Source organism: Podarcis erhardii, assembly GCF_964252035.2.
Source record: "Podarcis erhardii genome assembly, chromosome: 6".
Lineage (NCBI taxonomy): Eukaryota > Metazoa > Chordata > Lepidosauria > Squamata > Lacertidae > Podarcis > Podarcis erhardii.
The window spans coordinates 57,525,954-57,545,003 of NC_138510.1; the positions used below are offsets into that span (position 1 = coordinate 57,525,954).

General features: G+C 42.7%; 2 protein-coding genes across 2 annotated transcripts in view; one reads left to right on the top strand and one right to left on the bottom strand.

Annotated features, from left to right (window-relative positions):
• Nucleotides 1-544: 544 nt before the first annotated feature.
• Nucleotides 545-8,588, bottom strand: ECHDC2 (enoyl-CoA hydratase domain containing 2). Its single transcript, XM_081866945.1, has 10 exons — nt 8,029-8,588; nt 6,727-6,794; nt 5,824-5,911; nt 4,987-5,073; nt 4,068-4,160; nt 3,832-3,888; nt 2,421-2,608; nt 1,871-1,921; nt 1,212-1,259; nt 545-726 (listed from the first exon to the last, which is right to left on the bottom strand). The coding sequence occupies exons 1-10, from the start codon at nt 8,171-8,173 to the stop codon at nt 649-651; spliced, it is 903 nt and encodes a 300-aa protein (XP_081723071.1). The 5' UTR covers nt 8,174-8,588; the 3' UTR covers nt 545-648.
• A 1,129-nt stretch (nt 8,589-9,717) lies between these two features.
• The window catches only part of SCP2 (sterol carrier protein 2), a 29,537-nt gene continuing 20,204 nt past the window's right edge, over nt 9,718-19,050 (top strand). Inside the window, exons 1-8 of the mRNA XM_081866906.1 lie at nt 9,718-9,886; nt 11,595-11,652; nt 13,212-13,283; nt 13,931-14,062; nt 14,322-14,386; nt 16,294-16,420; nt 17,207-17,270; nt 18,214-18,300. Coding sequence (XP_081723032.1) covers nt 9,830-9,886; nt 11,595-11,652; nt 13,212-13,283; nt 13,931-14,062; nt 14,322-14,386; nt 16,294-16,420; nt 17,207-17,270; nt 18,214-18,300 — 662 coding nt within the window. The 5' untranslated portion in view covers nt 9,718-9,829. The remainder of the gene's footprint in view (nt 9,887-11,594; nt 11,653-13,211; nt 13,284-13,930; nt 14,063-14,321; nt 14,387-16,293; nt 16,421-17,206; nt 17,271-18,213; nt 18,301-19,050) is intronic.

Here is a 19,050-nt window from a genome sequence, read left to right on the forward strand (position 1 = left end):
AGCTGCCTTGTGCAGCCATAACATCTAGTTTGGCCTTTGCTCACTGATAAAGAGGGAAAACTAGCTCAGGCAAGTGTTTCACCCATTGATGTACTGTAGGCTCTTGATAATTCTGCTCATCTCCCCTCTTATAAATTAAGCACAAGTGCAATTGGCGTAATGTGTAATAGCTGTAGTTGGTGATGCAGATGCTCATGTATATGACAAAGATGTCCCTGATGGCCCCATTGCACAACTCTTGTTGGAGTCCATTCTGGGCCAGTTATATTCCACACTCATATGAATCACAATTATTCAAAGATTTATCTTGTGGATCAGTAAGCAGTCATGATTTTATAGCCCAATTATGAGCAACTTGCTATGAATAAAGGATGAACATCCTAAGACAGGTCTTCTCTTAACATCCTCTTAAATTATCAGAATGACTTTGCCTTTCTGCTATTGGTACTATACTCAATCCCCAGCATGTATCTACATCCCCACTACAAGCATTAATTACACACATACACTTCTGACTGAAAAGGAGTAAACAAGTGAAACAGTATGTTTGAATATAAAATTTATGTAGAAAAAAAGTTGTAATAAGACACAGCCTTCTCGTAACTTCTTGCAATTGTCTTCAGTCACCTGAACGCTGTTGGACAAAAGTCACTTCCCAATGAACTTAGGTGGCCGTTTCTCTATGAAAGCTGCCATCCCTTCCTCCCGGTCTCTCGTAGGGATATTCTGTATTTAAAAGACAGAAACACCAATTAATACTATATTTCCTAATTGCCACCATCCTTGGGGGAGGGGGGGAGTATACAAACATATCCCTTCACTCTTTCCTTTATGAAGTAACGGATGTAGAGTGCTCAGTCTGCTGATCCCATCACATCTATTTTCCCAGTCAATATCATAGTGGTGTGCACATGTATTACACATTACAGCTCTCAACTGATGAATCCTGAGCAGCCTTATTAGATGCTCTGAGTGTACAGCTGTTTGTAGAGGGATGCTAGAAACAATGCTCTCAGGTAAGAACTGAGGAAAGTCAAACATTCCAAGGAAGTTTCTGAGTGCAATTGCACCTTTTGGAGCCAAATCATAGAAGCATTTGACTCTTCTCAGTGATCTTCAGAATGAGAAGTGTTTCACAGCTGAGCACTTTAATATGCATAAAGTGAACACTTAAGTGGGGGAAAGCAGGGTTTAATTAAAGGCTAGCTTACCTGGGCATAACACATTCTTTCAATAGCCATACCGGAGGCAATATCCACCTGGGAAAAGAGAAATCTTAATTGCATGTGCCAAAGTGCGCACTTAAAATAATAGCAATTTTGCAAGATGCAAGTTTAACAATAGAGCACTATCATGACAGACTTGATGAAGTGACTGAAAGGTATCAGTCTTCACCATTATGTTAAAATGAGTAACTGCACTTTAAACAGCAAGGGTTGTGGGCCTTAAAGACTAACGTGTAGGACTAGGAACCCCTTCATCAGATAGAAGCATTTGTTGAAGGTGCTGTCACAACAGGTCCTTTAGTTTTTAAGGTACTAAAAGACAGACTAATAAGGTTACCTCTTTGGACCCTACTTTATATGTGCCCAATATAATCCTGTCTTTGCTTAAACAAACCAAATCTCTGCCTCACTGTTGCTTGTATTGCTGTCCACCTGTTTTTACAGGCAATATTTAATTGGGTGGAAGTGAAGAAATGACAGGCCTGAGGAAAAGCATAGGAGGGAGAAGGAAGGAGCCACGGGCAAACAGCTTCTAATGAGTTATGCTACAAATGAGTTATGCCACTCTAGAAACAACTTTTGGCGGGGTTCTGCTAGTTTAATAATGAACTGTAACAAAGATGGTTATAAAAAGCCTACTTTACCTCACTCCCTTTGTTTATAGCCACTTTTCCCATTTTCACAGCTATGGGAGCCTTTAAAGAGAATATATATATATATATATGTATTTATATATATAATTTCCATTTATGAATTGCTTCCGATGAAACATCTCAAATTGATCAACAAAACCAAATCATTTCACCTACATTCCAATGCAGAGACAAACTTCTGTGAGTAATTGGAAACACACAGTCACACTCCATCCCCCAGTCTAGTTCCTGACTGAGTGCCTTATTGAGGACCAAGAGCTCCAAAGTATACCAGCATACGATGAGTCTCTTGTAGATCCAAAATGGTATCATTAAAGATGGGGATAGTTATCACTATACAGAAAGTATGCACAATGTTCTCCAAATATCTGTTTGTACCAGTTTTTAAACGAACAGCAAACTAGCTTAATTTTACAGAGGACATCAAATTATTCAGAAAGGCAGAAACTAAATAATTCTAACCTGGTTTACTTTGCAACAGATTCAATGTATTACATAAAGCAACCTTGACATTACTTGGCAAATGCAAAGATATACTGACCCGAGGAACAATCTCTTCAGCCAAAGCCAGCGCTCTTTGGTAAGCTGCATCCCCTTCCTCATTCTGTGGCACTACATGATTAACTAAACCTATTGAGAATGCCTCTTGTCCATCAATCTGTCTGCCAGTAAAAATTAGTTCTTTAGCACGGCTTAGTCCAATACAGCGTGGTAGGCGCTGGGTTCCACCTAGACAGGAAAAAAAACACCAAATCCACAACATACTTTTAAAAGGATGCACATCTTTATGGTTTCCATGCTTAAACGATACAGCCATACCTTGGTTTTCAAACAGCTTAGTTCTCGAATGTTTTGGCTCCCAAACGCCACAAACCAGTGTTCCGTCAGTGTTCCGGTTCCGGTTCCGTCACAAAAGTCAGTGTTCCGGTTTTTGAACGTTTTTGGAAGTAGAATGGATTCCGTTTGAGAACCAAGGTACGACTGTACTGCTATAGTTCCGAGATGGGGAACCTGTGACTGTCTAGATGTGGTTGGACTCGCATTATCCCTGTCATGGAACTGGTAGGAGTTGGGAATTCAACCACAGCTGGAGGGCATGTTTGTTTGTTTTAAGTAAGTGAAAAATTAGATTGTGGAAATGCTATTAAGTTCTGCCTCAGAGACTGAATTTCCACAATGTAATATTGTAAGATCTTCAAATTCCCTCTCTATATAGTGTCTAAATGTTGTAGTACTCCAAAATAGCTGGGATTTAGTTTACATTTCAGGAAATATTTGTAGCCACAGATGAAAAATTACTAGGAGATGCGGCATTCCTTTGCTAGGATGAACAGTTAACCGTCGAAGTGACTGAGATGTCAGGCTGCCAGTCTTTAAAATTATATTGCTCTCTCACCTAAGGTCAAAACGGTAAGTATAGGAGCATTTCTATTTTAAAACTGGAGACGGGAGTATTCACATATCCAATTTCTTTTTTTAAAAAAGGAAAAACAAAGAAGAGATCTTGCTTAAATAACTGGCAGAACTAGGAAGGGGTTTTGGGACTGCTGGGATATTTTATAATAATAATATAATAATAATAATTTATTATTTATACCCCGCCCATCTGGCTGGGTTTCTCCAGCCACTCTGGGCGGCTTCCAACAAGTATTAAAATACAATGGTCTGTTAAACATTAAAAGCTTCCCTAAACTGGGCTGCCTTCAAATGTCTTCTAAAAGTCTGGTAGTTGTTCTTCTCTTTGACATCTGGTGGGAGGGCGTTCCACAGGGTGGGTGCCACTACCGAGAAGGCCCTCTGCCTGGTTCCCTGTAACTTGGCTTCTCACAGTGAGGGAACTGCCAGAAGGCCCTTTGGCGCTGGACCTTAGCTTAATTATAGCATTATTACTTCACAATAGGACACATAATTAATGTAAAAGCAGCAAAAAAAAGTGGGTGAAGCTACACTACCTGCACCAGGAAAGAGTCCTCTTGTTGTTTCAATCAAGCCCATCTTAGCCGACGATGCTGATTTATAACAAGAACACAACAAGGGGAGAAGCTACATTAGCACATAGTACAGTGTCAACGTGCTTTAAAGCACTAAATGTTAGCACTTGGAATTTTAGCACAAGGGAATACCTCCAATTGCCAACTTTAAGTGTCATTGCAGTGAGAGTAGACCCCGGTTGTGCTGGTAGACTCACCTGCCACGCGGAGATCACAAGCTAGTGCCAGTTCCAAGCCCCCACCCAACGCATGGCCTTCTATGGCAGCAATGGTGGGCATTGGCAGAGCAGCTGTAAAAATTAAATAGTAAGATATTCAGTGCAGCATCATTTACAGTAGTTGGTAAATCCATCCAAGGTAGCATAGTGATGAATGGAGAGACAATATGAATTAGGCCTTTATTTTTTAAAAAAGTTAGTTTAAATCTAACACCCTCATCTCAAATACCTGGAAGCAATGCTTCATTTAAATGAATGCAACATTGTTCGAGATGTGTTTAGGCTTGAAGAGAGTTCAGTCCTTCAGCGTGCTGCTTCACCAGCATATTTCCTGTGGGGGATATGCTGTATAAGCAAGCCCCATGTGTAAACTGTTGGCAGGTAGGCGGGACCACTTACCTGTCACATGACATGATGTCAGATGACTGACAAGTGAGTTGTCCCTCCTACCTGTCAAAGTCAGGCCCTGAAGGTAAAGGTACCCCTGACCGTTAGGTCCAGTCGCGAAGGACTCTGGGGTTGTGGCACTCATTTCGCTTTACTGGCCGAGGGAGCCAACATACAGCTTTTGGGTCATGTGGCCAGCATGACTAAGCTGCTTCTGGAGAACCAGAGCAGCGCATGGAAACACTGTTTACCTTCCCGCCGGAGCTCTACCTATTAATCTACTTGAACTTTGACGTGCTTTTGAACTGCTAGGTGGGCAGGAGCAGGGACCGAGCAACGGGAGCTCACCCTGTCGCGGGGATTCAAACCTCTGATCGGCAAGCCCTAGGCTCTCTGGTTTAGACCACAGCGCCACCCGTGTCCCTTTGATCTGGCCTACTGAGTCAAAAAGGTTCCCCACCCCTGTTAAAAAGATAATCACATGCAAAGGAGTTCACGATGATGTACTTACCAATGCCATTCATTAAGCTTCTGAGCCTCTGAACAAAATGGTCAGTTTCAGTATTGCTCATTTTAGCACGCTCTTTTAAGTCGGCACCTGAATTTACAACAGCAGAAGGCAGTTGGGGCAATAGAGAAAGGAAACGCAATGGGTTCAACAGCAGTGCTTCAATGCACTAGTAACTGCCCTGTAAACTACAATACATCTCAATCCCTTGTAGAGGCAAACATACCTAATTCTGTGTAGGATTAGGTTGTGATAGTGACAACTTGCAATTTGGTTTCAGGAAGCCTTGTTAGCTTTGGCAGTCTATTAATCAATTTTGACAGAATAATGCATACATGTTCCATTCTCCTCCTACATAATTGATACACCCTAATAGAAAACTCAAATGCCCAGTGTCAATTGCACATATTAATTGCTATTATGTTTGTCCTATATTTCACAAGGTTCAAACGCTCAGCAGAGTGTAGAAATCAAGATGTTCTAGAATTTAAAGTTTGTACCGCTGCTGGTAATAGAATGCCAGTAATATGAATGAGGATGAGATACGATGAGAAAAGTAGTAAAACTACACCCCCCCCCAAAAAACCTTATCTTTATACATAGTAGTAAGAATAATTCAGCTTTTAGGTTTGGAGGCAGCAATTTCTTTAATCACAAGGATACACAAGACACAACAAATACATATTAAATCCAGTGGGGGAAAACATATGATTGGTGGGCTATATAATTGCTTAAAATCTATTTATTGTCCTTATTCATATATATATATATATATATATATATATATATATATATATATATGCCTCTGATTTTCTTAAATCAGAGAATGCCTTTACCCACCTGCACAAAAAACGCCTTTCACTTTGCTCTTAATTATCACCACGCGAATACTCTCATCAAAATGGAGAACTTCAAGGGTTTCAAACAGCTGAGGGGGAGAGAGTGGGTGCAACTTCAGATTTCAATTAATAGAAAATTCTACCAGTTCATTTAATTTATTATGTGACCATTGCTGAGCACTGAACTGAAAAAATGAAATTGAAAGTACACACAAACAAGCATGTTAAGCGGATCAAATATCCAGCATGCTGATAGACTGGCTTGTATCCAAATAAGTTTTACTCAGACTAGAGACTCACTGACATTAATGGACCTAAGTTAGTCATATTCAATCATGTCTGTGTGCCTATTCTGAGTAGGACCAGCATTGGATACAACCCATTGTGTTGCTATTGTACTTATAAGCATTTCCATGCAAAGTACAGTATGTAAATATTAGACTATCCTGCAGATGCAGGTTGCAAACCTATCAATATCAAGGATGGAAAAGCTAGTCCTGCAGGCATAGGAGCCAAATCCTAGGGGCCGAGGTTCCTTTGCCACCCCCCCCCCCGGTTGATGGCCATTGTCATTCAAATGGTGTGTGTGCACCGCGTCTTGTGATTATGCTGGGTAGGGCTTACCCAATATTTTATTCAAGTTAGCACCACTGCAGGGATCACTGGACGACAGCTCCCATACCCAATTATTGTGCATGCTATCGCTGTTACTCACACCTATCTGGGAGTAATCCCTATTTAATTCAATGGGACTTACGTCTTATTAGATATGTATAGGACTGTGCTGTTTGTCTGCACTTCAAAAACTCTAGGTTCTACTAAGGTCTAAGAAGCTACTAAGTTACCTGGGACCCCAATACAAATACAAATATCATCTGTACAATGGAAGACAATCTTCAATCACCTCATCCACGAGCACTTTCCCCAGTGAATTTCTGGCATGTGGTCTGTTCATCAGAATTTCTGCAATACCTGTACTCCAAAATAAAATAAAGAACTCTTTTTCATTTATTATTTAGAGGTAGTTCCATTTCTTATTGTTGATTTTAAACGTTGAAGCCACTTTTCAGCCAGAGCTTTCAAGGCAGCTTACAATACTCCAGGGTGTGTGGAATGCAAATGAGAGGGAGAGGGACACAAACCCAATGACCAAGGCTAGGCTTAGCCCAGAGACAGACCCAGTGGCCTTGCGGATGTTCTCGGAACCACAGCTTTCACCATCCTTGACTTTGGTCCATTCTAGCATAGGAGCACAGCAAGCTGTGTATGCTGAAATAGACCATTAGGCCTCAGTACTGTCTACTCTGGCTGCCTGCAGCTCTCAGTGTTTTAGGCAGGAGTCTCTCCCAGCCCTTTCTGGAGATGCAGGGGGACTGAACCCAGCCCTTTCTGCACGCAAGACAGATGCTCTGCCACTGAACTACACCTGAAAGGCCTCAGGTTCCCCATCCCTGCTGTGTTTAGTGCAGCTTTTGCCACCCAGGTGCCAGGGAGTTGTAGTCCAAAACAATTGGAGGTCAACAGGTGCAGCCTTCCCTAATGGAGCGGATCTCTCATCTATTCCTGAAATGGGCTAGGCGGCTCCTTCAAGCTGCAACGCGCCCAATGGTGCCTTTCATGCCCGCTAATCTTTGTTTACAGGGAGGGTGTTGCCCACGAACAACGCTTGTGATTGGAGGACGGCAGCATAATTGACGGGGCTTCCCAGGTTTTGATAGAAGACAACAGTTGCTCTCTTCAGATGTTTGAGGAAACTTTGCAGGAGTTTTAATTTGTTCCAGCCTATTTTACTGCGGATTTAACCTCTGTCTTTTATAATTACAGTTGCAAACTTTTTAGTGATGGTTTTCTTGCTTTATCTGTTTTTTGGGGGGGTTTTTTGGTAACGCTCTCTGAGGTTCAAGCGGCATATATATTTTATGAAATCCATCCATCCACTTTCCATAGCCTCGCTTCTGCAATCCTGTGCCTACTTACCTCGGAGTATAAGCCCCGTGGAACTCAGCGGGACTTACTTCCGAGTTAACAAGCAAACATGCAAAGGGCTGGACGGGACGGGAGGTTACCTCGTCCCTTGCAACAACTTGTAGGAGTAGCTACGATCCCCCCGCCACATCGTCTGCGAAGCTCCCGTTTCTTGCAGAGCCGCCCTGGGCCTCCTCAACTGCGCCCGGACACCCTCAGGAGGCCGCTGGGCTCCACTCACCGCCGCCAGCCTCTCCGTGCACTTCGAGCAGGATCTCCTTTTTCCTCCCGGCAGACGCGGCTCTCCTGGGGATCTTGCCCCTTTCCCCCGGGGGCTGGGCGGGAAGCGTCCGCAGCAAGGCGGCTGCTCTGCCCAAGCGGAGCATCGCGATTCTATTTTTTAAGTCGTTCTTGGAAGTCTGAAAGGAGCAGCGGCGACGGATCGATAGCAGGCGGCGCTCGCTCACTTCCTTGCAGCTGGAGCTGAGGACGAGTGGAAAGGCGCCGCCTCCTTGCCTGCTAACTGTTAAGTTTGGGGGTCGAACCAAGGAAATAGCGTCTCTCTCTGCTATGTCGTGGCTTAAACTGGGGCAAGTTGACAGGGCAAGGCTAACTACGGCTCTTCAGAAGCAAACCCTACTGAATTCAGTGGGGCTTACTCCCAGGCAAGTGGGGAAAGCTATGGAATTGAACCTTCAAGAACCAACTTTTATTCCCAAAGTTTTTGGCTTAGGATTTTCAAAACACCACCTTTGCAAAAAACAACCTTCACAGAAGATTAACCAGAAGGTTGGAGGGCAGGATTCCTGAGTTGCAGGGGGTTGGACTAAATGACCCTCGGGCCCCTTCCAACTCTACAGTCTATTGTTCTTCTCAGGGCCGGATTAGGTTTGATGAGGCTCTAAGCTACTGAAGGTAATGGGGCCCTTTATATGTCCAGTTGTCAACAACAAATTGTCGCTGCTTTTTTTGTTTACTATATGCTATATGGTAATTTATGGACCTAATAGGTATCCAAAGCCATGCAACTAGTCCATGCAGAATGCAGGCACCCTGTATATAGAAATGAGCAAACCAGTGATATTTTAGGGAGCAGGCAGGCTAGCAGGGGGCCCATTACTTACATTATAGGAGCCTACACAACACAAAGCACTGTTGGTGTATGTAGGTTTTATTTTATTTTTTATCTTATATTTTGGAAATGTACTTCCTGTTTTTCCCCTTTTAAATTTTTTGAGGGCCCCCAATAGAGCGGGGCTCTAAGGTATAGCTTGTTTAGCTTATATGTAAAATCCAGCACTGGTTCTTCTAGGTGTATATGTCCAACTCTTCGTGACCCCATGGACCAGAGCACGCCAGGCACTCCTGTCTTCCACTGCCTCCCGCAGTTTGGGCAGACTCATATTGGTAGCTTCGAGAACACTATCCAACCATCTCAACTTCTGTCGTCCCCTTCTCCTTGTGCCCTCCATCTTTCCCAACATCAGGCTCTTTTCCAGGGAGTCTTCTCTTCTCATGAGGTGGCCAAAGTATTGGAGCCTCAGCTTCAGGATCTGTCCTTCCAGGGAGCACTCAGGGCTGATTTCCTTAAGAATGGAGAGGTTTGATCTTCTTGCAGTCCATGGGACTCTCAAGAGTCTCCTCCAGCACCATAATTCAAAAGCATCAATTCTTCGGCGATCAGCCTTCTTTATGGTCCAGCTCTCACTTCCATACATCACCACTGGGAAAACCATAGCTTTAACTATACGGACCTTTGTTGGCAAGTTGATGTGTATATGCAACCACTAATTTTCATCTGCCGTCCTGAGCGATCGGTGCTTGGCCGATTCAGAGACACTGTTGCTTTAAGAGCGCGGGGGGCGGAGCGATAATCTCAGGGCGGCCCCGCCCCTGCCGTCGACCTTTGGCTGGAACCTCCCCCCCCCCTCCAGTCCAACAACCGCGCGCGAGTGCCAGGGAGGAGAAAGAGGACTCGCGCTCGTCTTCAGGTGGTCGTCGGGCTTGCAGTTGGGGGCGCAGGGCGATCCTGAGCAACGGCGATGGCTCCGTCCCGGCTAGGAAGGAGGGTGTTTGTGGTGGGAGTCGGCATGACTAAGGTACTGGATGGGTTGCTCTGTTGAGAAAGGAGTGCGGGGGGGGGGGATGAAAGCGCTTAGAGTTGCTCTCCTTTTCAGGCTGCACCTCATTTCCATCCCTCCCAAGAAACCGCGTGGTCTGCATGGCTTCCAACCCCCTGTTTTAGCCTTGCAATAACCCTGCAAGGTAGGTTGGGTCGGCCCCGCACGGGACACCCCCTCCCCTGCAATACTAGCCACCGGCCCCTTTGGTAGCTGTGTGGCTGGAAGAAATTCAACAGGTAGAGTCTTCCCAGCGCTGCCACCCCTGTGTTGGGAAAGACTAATTAAAAGGGAGGAATATTATGACAGTGTGAGTGACAAGCTCCCTCTTGCTTTCAGTATGAAACCAGTAGGTTCACTGGAGGAAAGAGAATGCTGTGAATGTTAGTTGACAAGGCAGGGAGCCACTGAAATAAATGCAAGCCGACAAACAAAGCAAGGAAAGGCTCATTGGAGGGAATGGGTATAGGTATAGGCTCTGTTGACAGGGGGCAAGGGGAAATTATGGGGAACAATAACTAAATCATACTAAAGCATACCTATTGTAACCTACAGAAATAAATCGACTATTTTTTTTTAGCGGGTATTCTCTGAATATGGCTAACATTAGGGATTGCCCACTATCTGGGATGAGACATAAAACATCTCTGTCTCTCTTTGTCACTGACTTTTAATAAAGTCCGAGATATTTCTAATTTTATTTTGCTGCTTGATTGTCTGACTTGATTGTTTTCAAAGCTATTTCCATGGGGTGTTGGGTGTGGGTGAATATGCATGTGGGTCAGTGGGTATATATTATTTGTGCGAATTTGTTACTGTAGCTGCTTTGATGCAAAGTGGAAAAAAGTGATAGAATTACCGTAACTGCAACAATAAATAAATAAAACCACTTCAGAAATTTTTTATTAGAAGATTAATATGGAAGAGACTAGAGGAGGCTTCCTCGACCCTCCAGATGTTTTTGGCCTACAACTCCCATGATCCTTAGCTAGCAGGACCAGTGGTCAGGGATGATGGGAATTGTAGTCTCAAAACATCTGGAGGGCCGAGGTTGAGGTAGCCTGGACTAGAGACCGGATCTGAAGGGCCCCTTCCACATGAGCAGGCCAAGTTTCTGTTCACAGGCATAATATTTAGCTCCAGACCTCTCTCCTTTGCTCTAAGCATTCATATGATTCCTCATTCCTAAATCTTACCTATTTGTCTGGCATATGTCAGGTTAGCATGTAAAAAAGAGGAATGTCACAACCTCTTGGAAGATAAGTTGATAGCTTATGCAATAGCTGAGCAAGGACCTTTGGGACCTGCATTCTTGTTATGTTGTAAAGTGCCAGGTATTTTAATGGCATTGCTAACTAGTGCATCAAAAGATAAACAAAAATGTTATAGCTTGACAGAGAGATCTGTCTTCCTTGTAGCAACATGATTTTTTTCTTTAGCAAAACTTCAGGAATTTTTAACATATAATTTGTTTGCATCACTATATATTGCTGAATTTGTGTAATGGCAAGTGGCTATATTAAAATATGATAAGATCTGAAAAGGCAGTTACCATGTGCATGTGTAGTGTGTACTTCCTTGTTCTTTCACTCTGCAGAATTTGTGTGATTAGAAGTTATAGGAGTACGAATGTGAAGAAAATAGACTTGCTTTTTTAAAAATTTAAAAATGCTTTTCTTTCTAACAGTTTGAAAAGCCTGGGTCTCGTGAAAATTTTGATTACCCCGACATGGCTAAAGAAGCAGGTTGGTTCATCATAATGGGGTCTGGCTCACAACTGGGGGAAGGGGGCAGTGCCCTAGAGATAACTGAGCACTTTGAGGGGTCTGGAGATAGCATGGCTCAGCTGCTGTGCCAGTACAGTATTGCAATGCTGCTGCGTGAGAGCAGTTGCAACAGCCCTTGGCAAGGAGCCATAGGCCTAGGAAGGCCTATTGCTTGGCCAATTGTTGCTACCAGTTAAGGACTTTGCCAGGTGTGTCTGGGTGTTGTCAGGGTTTGGCAGCGTAGGATAACATCAGGGAGGTGGGGAGGATTGCCCTGGCTAGAGTAGCATAAATGTTTATGTAAAACAATCTGTTTTTTAACTTTCTTGAAAACTCACTTTAAGTGTGCACTGGTGTCTGCAACGATGAACCCATCATTAGAGTATTGGTGGGGAAACTCCCCCCCCCAGCCCCATTAGAGCTAATTAGGATTGCTAGGCCTCTGTTGTTGTTAATTTACATACTGCCCTTCACAGAACAGTTTGCAACATTAAAAAGTACAAATTTGGTCTGCTATACTGTTTTGGCCAAACCACACCCAGGGAATCTACACTTTATATCAGGTGTAGAGCAAGTAAAGCTGTGACTAGGCCAGAAGGGGGTTTGCAAGCACCACTGGTCAGCTGATCAATGGCGCCTGCAAAGCCCTATGTATGACGCTTTGCAAGCGCCGACAGAGCTGATTGCTGTGGCTTGCATAGAGTTTGCAGTGCTTTGCAAGGCCCAACAATCAGTTGATCATCAGGGTTTGCATATCACTATTTGTTGCTCTAATGATTAGACCAGAGCTTTCCAAACTTTTCATGTTGATGACACGCTTTTTAGATATGCGTCATGTTGCAACACAGTAGTTCAGTTTTGCTAGCAAACCGGAGGTTAAACTAACCCCTTTCCAGCCCAGGGAGTTGCTGAGGGAGTGTTCACACCACATACAGCAGCCGACACACTAACGTGCTGTGACACAGTTTGGAAAGCTCTGGATTAGACTATAACTTCAAATTTAAGAAATAAATTCATTTCTTTCAAGAAAAGAAACCCTACAAGACTTGAGCACTGCAGTGTGAAAGGCCAAGGGCTGGTTATAATCTGCTGCTCTGTGGGGAAACCCCTGCAAGCACACCCCAGCTATCTGCGAACCTGCATACCATAATAAGTGACCTGAAGTTACACAGGTGCAGCTGCCTATCATTGGCAGTGGTTTCTGTAATTCCAACAGTTTGGCAAAACCTTTGCCAGTTACTATAGTGTTAAGAGAGCTGTATCCATGTACACCTAGCTCCAATGACTTGGTAACCCTATGAATGTGTCCCTTGAGGCAGCCGGGGATATTTCAAAGAACATCAGGTACTGTATCTTGCCTGAACTGGCCTAAGTCTTGTAAAATGTAATCCATTTAGGAGTACAGAAGTGTACTTGCAATCCATTTGCTTTTTAAACGTACCTCTCGAAACGGAGTCCATCAGTGTTTTGTTTTGTTGTTTAAATACCCACTGAAAGATTTAGGTAAGATTTTGTAACTATTTTTTTCCAATGTTCAGGTCAGAAGGCTCTTGCTGATGCAGGTGTCCCTTATTCTTCTGTGGAGCAGGCATGTGTGGGCTATGTTTATGGTAAGTAATGCTACTGTTAAGACCTCAACGCTTCGCTTCCTGGGCTTCATCTGCCACTCTTAATGTCTGCTTGTTAACCTAATGCATCACTGAGGCAGCAGTTTTTCTGTTCTGGCATTAACTGCTAGCTGTGGCATTTAAACTGCTCTGAGATTGGATGGCGGGGACAGGATTTGACAAATTTATATAACCATATTGGCATTTCTATGTGTCTTGTGTCTTGTGTGGTTGTAGGGGTAAAATTCTAGTTTTCTCAACTTCAGTGCCTGGTGATAAAATAGGAAAGGCTAGAATTTTAGTTTTAAATGGCATAAAATATGTGGAAATCAATTTAACCATATACCTTTTGATTTGTAACTGCATAGGCAGCTGATTATGAAAAGCTAGCCTGAGAAAATATACTTGCTTATGTGCTCCTGAACACTAAATGGATGTATGGTATTGTTAAATATTAAAAACAGAATGAGTGGCCCACTAGGGTTTTAGTCTGGAGTCTTCTCAGCCTTACCTGGAGATATCTAGGACTGAATTTTCCTGTCATAGTGCTAAGAAGTTTGGAGTACTTTAACAGCTTCAGAAGGAGGATAGAGAATGCAGTGCTCCTCTGGCCAGTTGTGTGATTCTGCATCTTCTTTTTCATTACAAAGGTGATTCAACCTGTGGTCAGCGAGCCATTTATCATAGTTTGGGGCTAACGGGTATTCCTATTATGAATGTGAACAACAACTGCTCTACCGGATCAACTGCTTTGTTCATGGCCAGACAATTGGTCCAGGGAGGTGAGTTCTGTTTTATTTCCTACTGCAAATGCATATGGGCTTAGTGTTATCAGTTCCATCATTGACTATAGGAAATTTAAAAACCAGCTTTTAGCATGCTTTGGAATATTTTCAGCCAAATGTTTGAAAAGCTTAGCTGCAGGTCCAGGCCTCCTGCCTGGATTCAAGTGTATAATATGAAATTATGGGTTTTGTTTTTTGTCTTTTTTTTAAAAAAATAACATCTACAGTGTAAAGTATTCAATAACTTGTATTTAAGGTATGGCTAACTGTGTCCTGGCTCTTGGATTTGAGAAGATGGCAAGAGGGTCCCTTTCATCTCAAGTAAGTATCGAAGCAATTTTAATGCATTGAAACCAAAGTCAATTTTGCCTGGCATATTTGGGAAACAGATAGGATCATTCCAATTCTCCTTATTCAAATACATCATTTGCAAAATGAAGAAGAAGAAAGTCGTGTATGTAATGATGTACCATCTACACAAGGCATTTACATAAAAAACATTTACTAGGAAATTAAGAGGTTTCTCAATATCCATTTCCTTTTGGCACTGGGCAAACTCACTGTAGCAGAATGAATACAGGATTTTCTCCACTCTTGAAACTGAATGTAATTCTGCTTGTAACCTTCACCCCACCATTTACAGCTGTGAATGCTGTAGGCCCTGCTGAGTGGTGCTTTTGTGCCACAAGGGCAGAATAGATTTTTAAAATAAAATAAGCAAATATTGTAAGCTTCTCCCCCTAGTAGCTTTTTTGTACTTGTAAAGTGCCATACTTTGTGAAGGAACTTGACAGTCATGTCATAACTACTATTTAGAAACACATTTGCAAAGAGCACAACAAAGTATTGCATACAGTGGTTCTTAATGGCAAGATGCAACATGTGGCGAAATGGGTTTGTGAGTAGTCATTCTTACTATTCTAATGTTCCTTCCTATAGCATTGCCCAATCTCAGAGCCTTCTCACCGATTCCTTCAGCTTTCTTCTCATTCTCTAACAACCCTTATATTCAAAGCCACAGCTTCCCACCCCCGTTAAACGTGTGTGATTATCTACCGTTTCCGCAAAGCACATAGTTAAACGACGGAATTTGCTCCACAGAAGGTAGTGCTGACCAACAATTTGGATGACTTTAAGAAAGGTTTAGAGGAATTCATGGAGGATATCAATGGCTACTAGGCATGGTGTCTATGCTGTACCTCCGCTGTTTGAGGCGGTGTGCCTCTGAATACCAGTTGCTGGAAACCACAGGAGGAGAGAGTGATCTTGCACTCAGCTCCTGCTTGTGGACCTCTGATGAGCCACTCTGAGGATGCTGGACTAGATGGGCCTTTGACCTGATCCAGAAGGGTGCTTTGTACAGTGGTACCTCGGGTTAAGAACTTACCGTATTTTTTGCTCTATAAGACTCACTTTTTCCCTCCTAAAAAGTAAGGGGAAATGTGTGTGCGTCTTATGGAGCGAATGCAGGCTGTGCAGCTATCCCAGAAGCCAGAACAGCAAGAGGGATTGCTGCTTTCACTGCGCAGCGATTCCTCTTGCTGTTCTGGCTTCTGAGATTCAGAATATTTTTTTCTTGTTTTCCTCCTCCAAAAACTAGGTGCGTCTTATGGTCTGGTGCGTTTTATGGAGCGAAAAATATGGTAATTCGTTCTAGAGGCCTATTCTTAACCTGAAACTGTTCTTAACCTGAGGTACCACTTTAGCTAATGGGGCCTTCCGCTGCCGCCGCACCATTTCTGTTCTCATCCTGAAGCAAAATTCTTAACCTGAGGTAATATTTCTGGGTTAGCGGAGTCTGTAACCTGAAGCATCTGTAACCTGAAGTGTCTGTAACCCGAGGTACCACTGTATGTGTGTGTAGTGAAACTTTTCATAAATCTGGTGTTCTATTCTTGAGGCCCATGCCATTTTTTAAGCAGATTTTTGTTCGTAAGGTTTTTTGTTTTTTTTTAAAGGGTGAAAATTATAAATAGAGGCCACTCTATAAACCCTGAACTTGCAGGAAACTTGGGAAATTTGGTTTGTTTTGTAGTCTCATGCAGCTTGGGTGGTCCCAGTGTTTCAAGCAAATTGGTTCTGTACGTTCAGAAGGAAGGCTTTGAAAACGATGCATCGAAAATGCTAGACAATGAGGGGGTTCTTGCAGTATTTTCTCCCTCTCTTGGGTGACCTTGATGTACAGGTGCTATGGTGTGAAAAAGGTACAACTTGTCTTTCGATTTCAGTTCATGGACAGGGTGAATCCCATGGACAAGCATATGGAAGTGATGATAAGCAAATACAATCTCGCAGCAGCACCAGTTGCCCCACAGCTTTTTGGAAATGCTGGCAAAGAACATATGGAGAAATACGGTATTATGTTTATCAACTATATTACCATTGCAAGAAAACACATTCAATAACCTCCTTCCTGTTTTAATTAATGATGTGTTGGATGATTGTCTGAAGACCTGTGTGTAGAAATAATTGACTCCCAAAGCAGGTCGTTTTTGAGACTTTAGTTCCCATCTGCACTATACATTTTAAGGAGTTTCATACCACTTTATACAGTCGTGGCTTCCTCCCAAAGAATTCTAGGAAGTGTAGTTTGTGACAGGTGCTGAGAATTGTTAGGAGATTCATATCCCCCTCACAGAGGTACAATTTTCAGAGTGGTTTAATAGTAAATCCTTCTAAGGGAACTCTGGGAATTGTAGCTCTCTGAGGGAATTAGGGGTCTTCTGACAACTCTCAGCATCCATTAACAAACTTCAGTTCCCATTATTCTTTGGAGGAAGAAGACATGGCTGCTTAAAGTGGTATGATACTTTTTAAAATGTACAGTATGGTCTTCCCTCTTGCAATTTTTTTCCAGTGGTAGTGACAGCAATCTTTGCTGCCTGCTATATCTTTTGCTTTTGTTCCTTTGGCTATTACTTGCTTTTCATACAATATAGCTCCTGCGAATCTTTAACTGCTAAATTAAGCACCCTGTGAGCTGGAATTGAGTCAAAAGCAGCTTATGACATAGTCATTTAATAGGAAGCTTTTATACTAGGTCTATGAACATTTTGAAGTATGGGGTTATCATTTATCTAAGTAATATTGTCCTCCCTCCCCCAAGCTTTTTGACTGGTTCGTCTCTCTCTCTCTATTAAGGATCAAAACAAGAACATTTCGCAAAAATTGCATGGAAGAATCATAAACATTCAACTAACAATCCGTAAGTACACTATTTGTGCAGAATTCTGGGGAGAACATAGATTTAGGGTTCCATCCAACTCATTTCTCCCTGCAGTAAGCCACTAAAATTAATGGAGCTTAAGTTAGTCCTGTCCATTAATTTAATATAGTCTATTCCAAGTATTGTGAATGTTAGGTAACGATACCAAGAAAAGATTTTGCATGATAGGAAAACGTGAAACTTCAAAAGATTCCAGTTTTGAAGATAGACCAATTATCTCCACATCGCTGAAAAGCATAAATTTAGAAAGTTTTGATGTATAAATGGCTATATCCCATTATAGCTAAGTTTCAGGCACCCTCCACCATGCCTGAATGCACCTCCAGCTGCCAGTGCCCTCTCACCAGCTGCCAACAGCTATTGCTGTTGAGGGGAGAGGAAGCAGCAGCTCATCTTTTGTGCTGAGATTCAGGTTGGACCTGCTGAACTGTTATGACCTTCTGGAATGTGTAACTAAGGTCTAGATTCCAAGTTTGTTTTTTCCCCTTTCCCTTTCCTATCATATCTCTTTCGATTGTAGGCCATAGGGTAGGGGCCGTCTTATTTCTGATCTTGTAATGAGTTCCAGGAGCCTTTTTCCTCCCTGAAAAATATTTAAATGATGTCGAGAAGCAGTGGCACACAGAAAACAAGAGTCAGAGAACAATTAACTCAGGTGGGCCATAGCCTCCATGCATGGCTCGGGTGTTCCTATAGACTCTAGTATATGGCAGAGGGAGGAAAACTCTTTGTCCATCATGCATAATGTCATGTTGGACGAGGTGGACTTGGGCTTGATGTGCAAAGTAGTTCCTATGTTATCACACTCTGCTCACATAAGGCTGTTGTATTGTAAAATAAATAAATAAAAGGTGCCAATTTCTCTGTATTGAGGAATTTTATATTAATTGAAATGGAATTTCCCTTTGTATTTTCCCCTTAGAAATTCTCAGTTTCAAAAGGAGTACAGTTTGGACGAAGTGTTGCAGTCACGTAAAGTTTTTGATTTCTTAACAATACTACAGTGCTGGTAAGAATGGCATGTTAATAGTGTTGCACCCCTCTCAACTTCTTAATTTTATTCTGCTAGTTTGTAGTCTTCTTTTTAGAAAATACTTTTTCTCACTGTATCTAGCCGTAGATCAAAATATGTGCTAGGTCTTCCTGAGGAAAAATATGTGATTCCTTCTATCCCTGTGCAGTTCTTTCTTTTGTTAAGGATTCAGTGCTCTCAGGAGTAATATTTCTGAGCTACCTATGATCTGTTAAACCGGAAATCCTGGAGATGGTACCTGGGACATTCTGTATGCAAGAAATGGGATTGATGGCCCATCTCCACATGCCGTCCCTAAGGGCCTTATCCATGCATTGCTTGTGTGTGTGGCATAAATGTATAGAGAATGGAGCAGGACACACAGCAAGCCCTGCTCCTGATGGGGCATTTCTCCCTCTTCCTCACCCTACACCTGTGCATTGTGCACGATTGTGGTAGAGAAGAAAGCGTAATGTGTGAGCTCTTTCTCATGAGTAGGAGTGCCACATGTAGGGGGCATCCAGTTGTGCAGTAAAGCGGGGGGCAGGGGGAAGGCATATATTATAGGGAGCCCTTCTGGTCTGCAAATAAGTGCTGATTTCTGCAACACATGAAGTGGCCCTTTCTCTGGAGATGAAAAAGGGAGCTTCTGCTTGAGCTCCCTGCCTAAATTTCAGTTCACTAACATTATGGAATGCCATTCAACTTTTCATTGACTTAGGAAAGCTCGATATAAAATAATTGTCT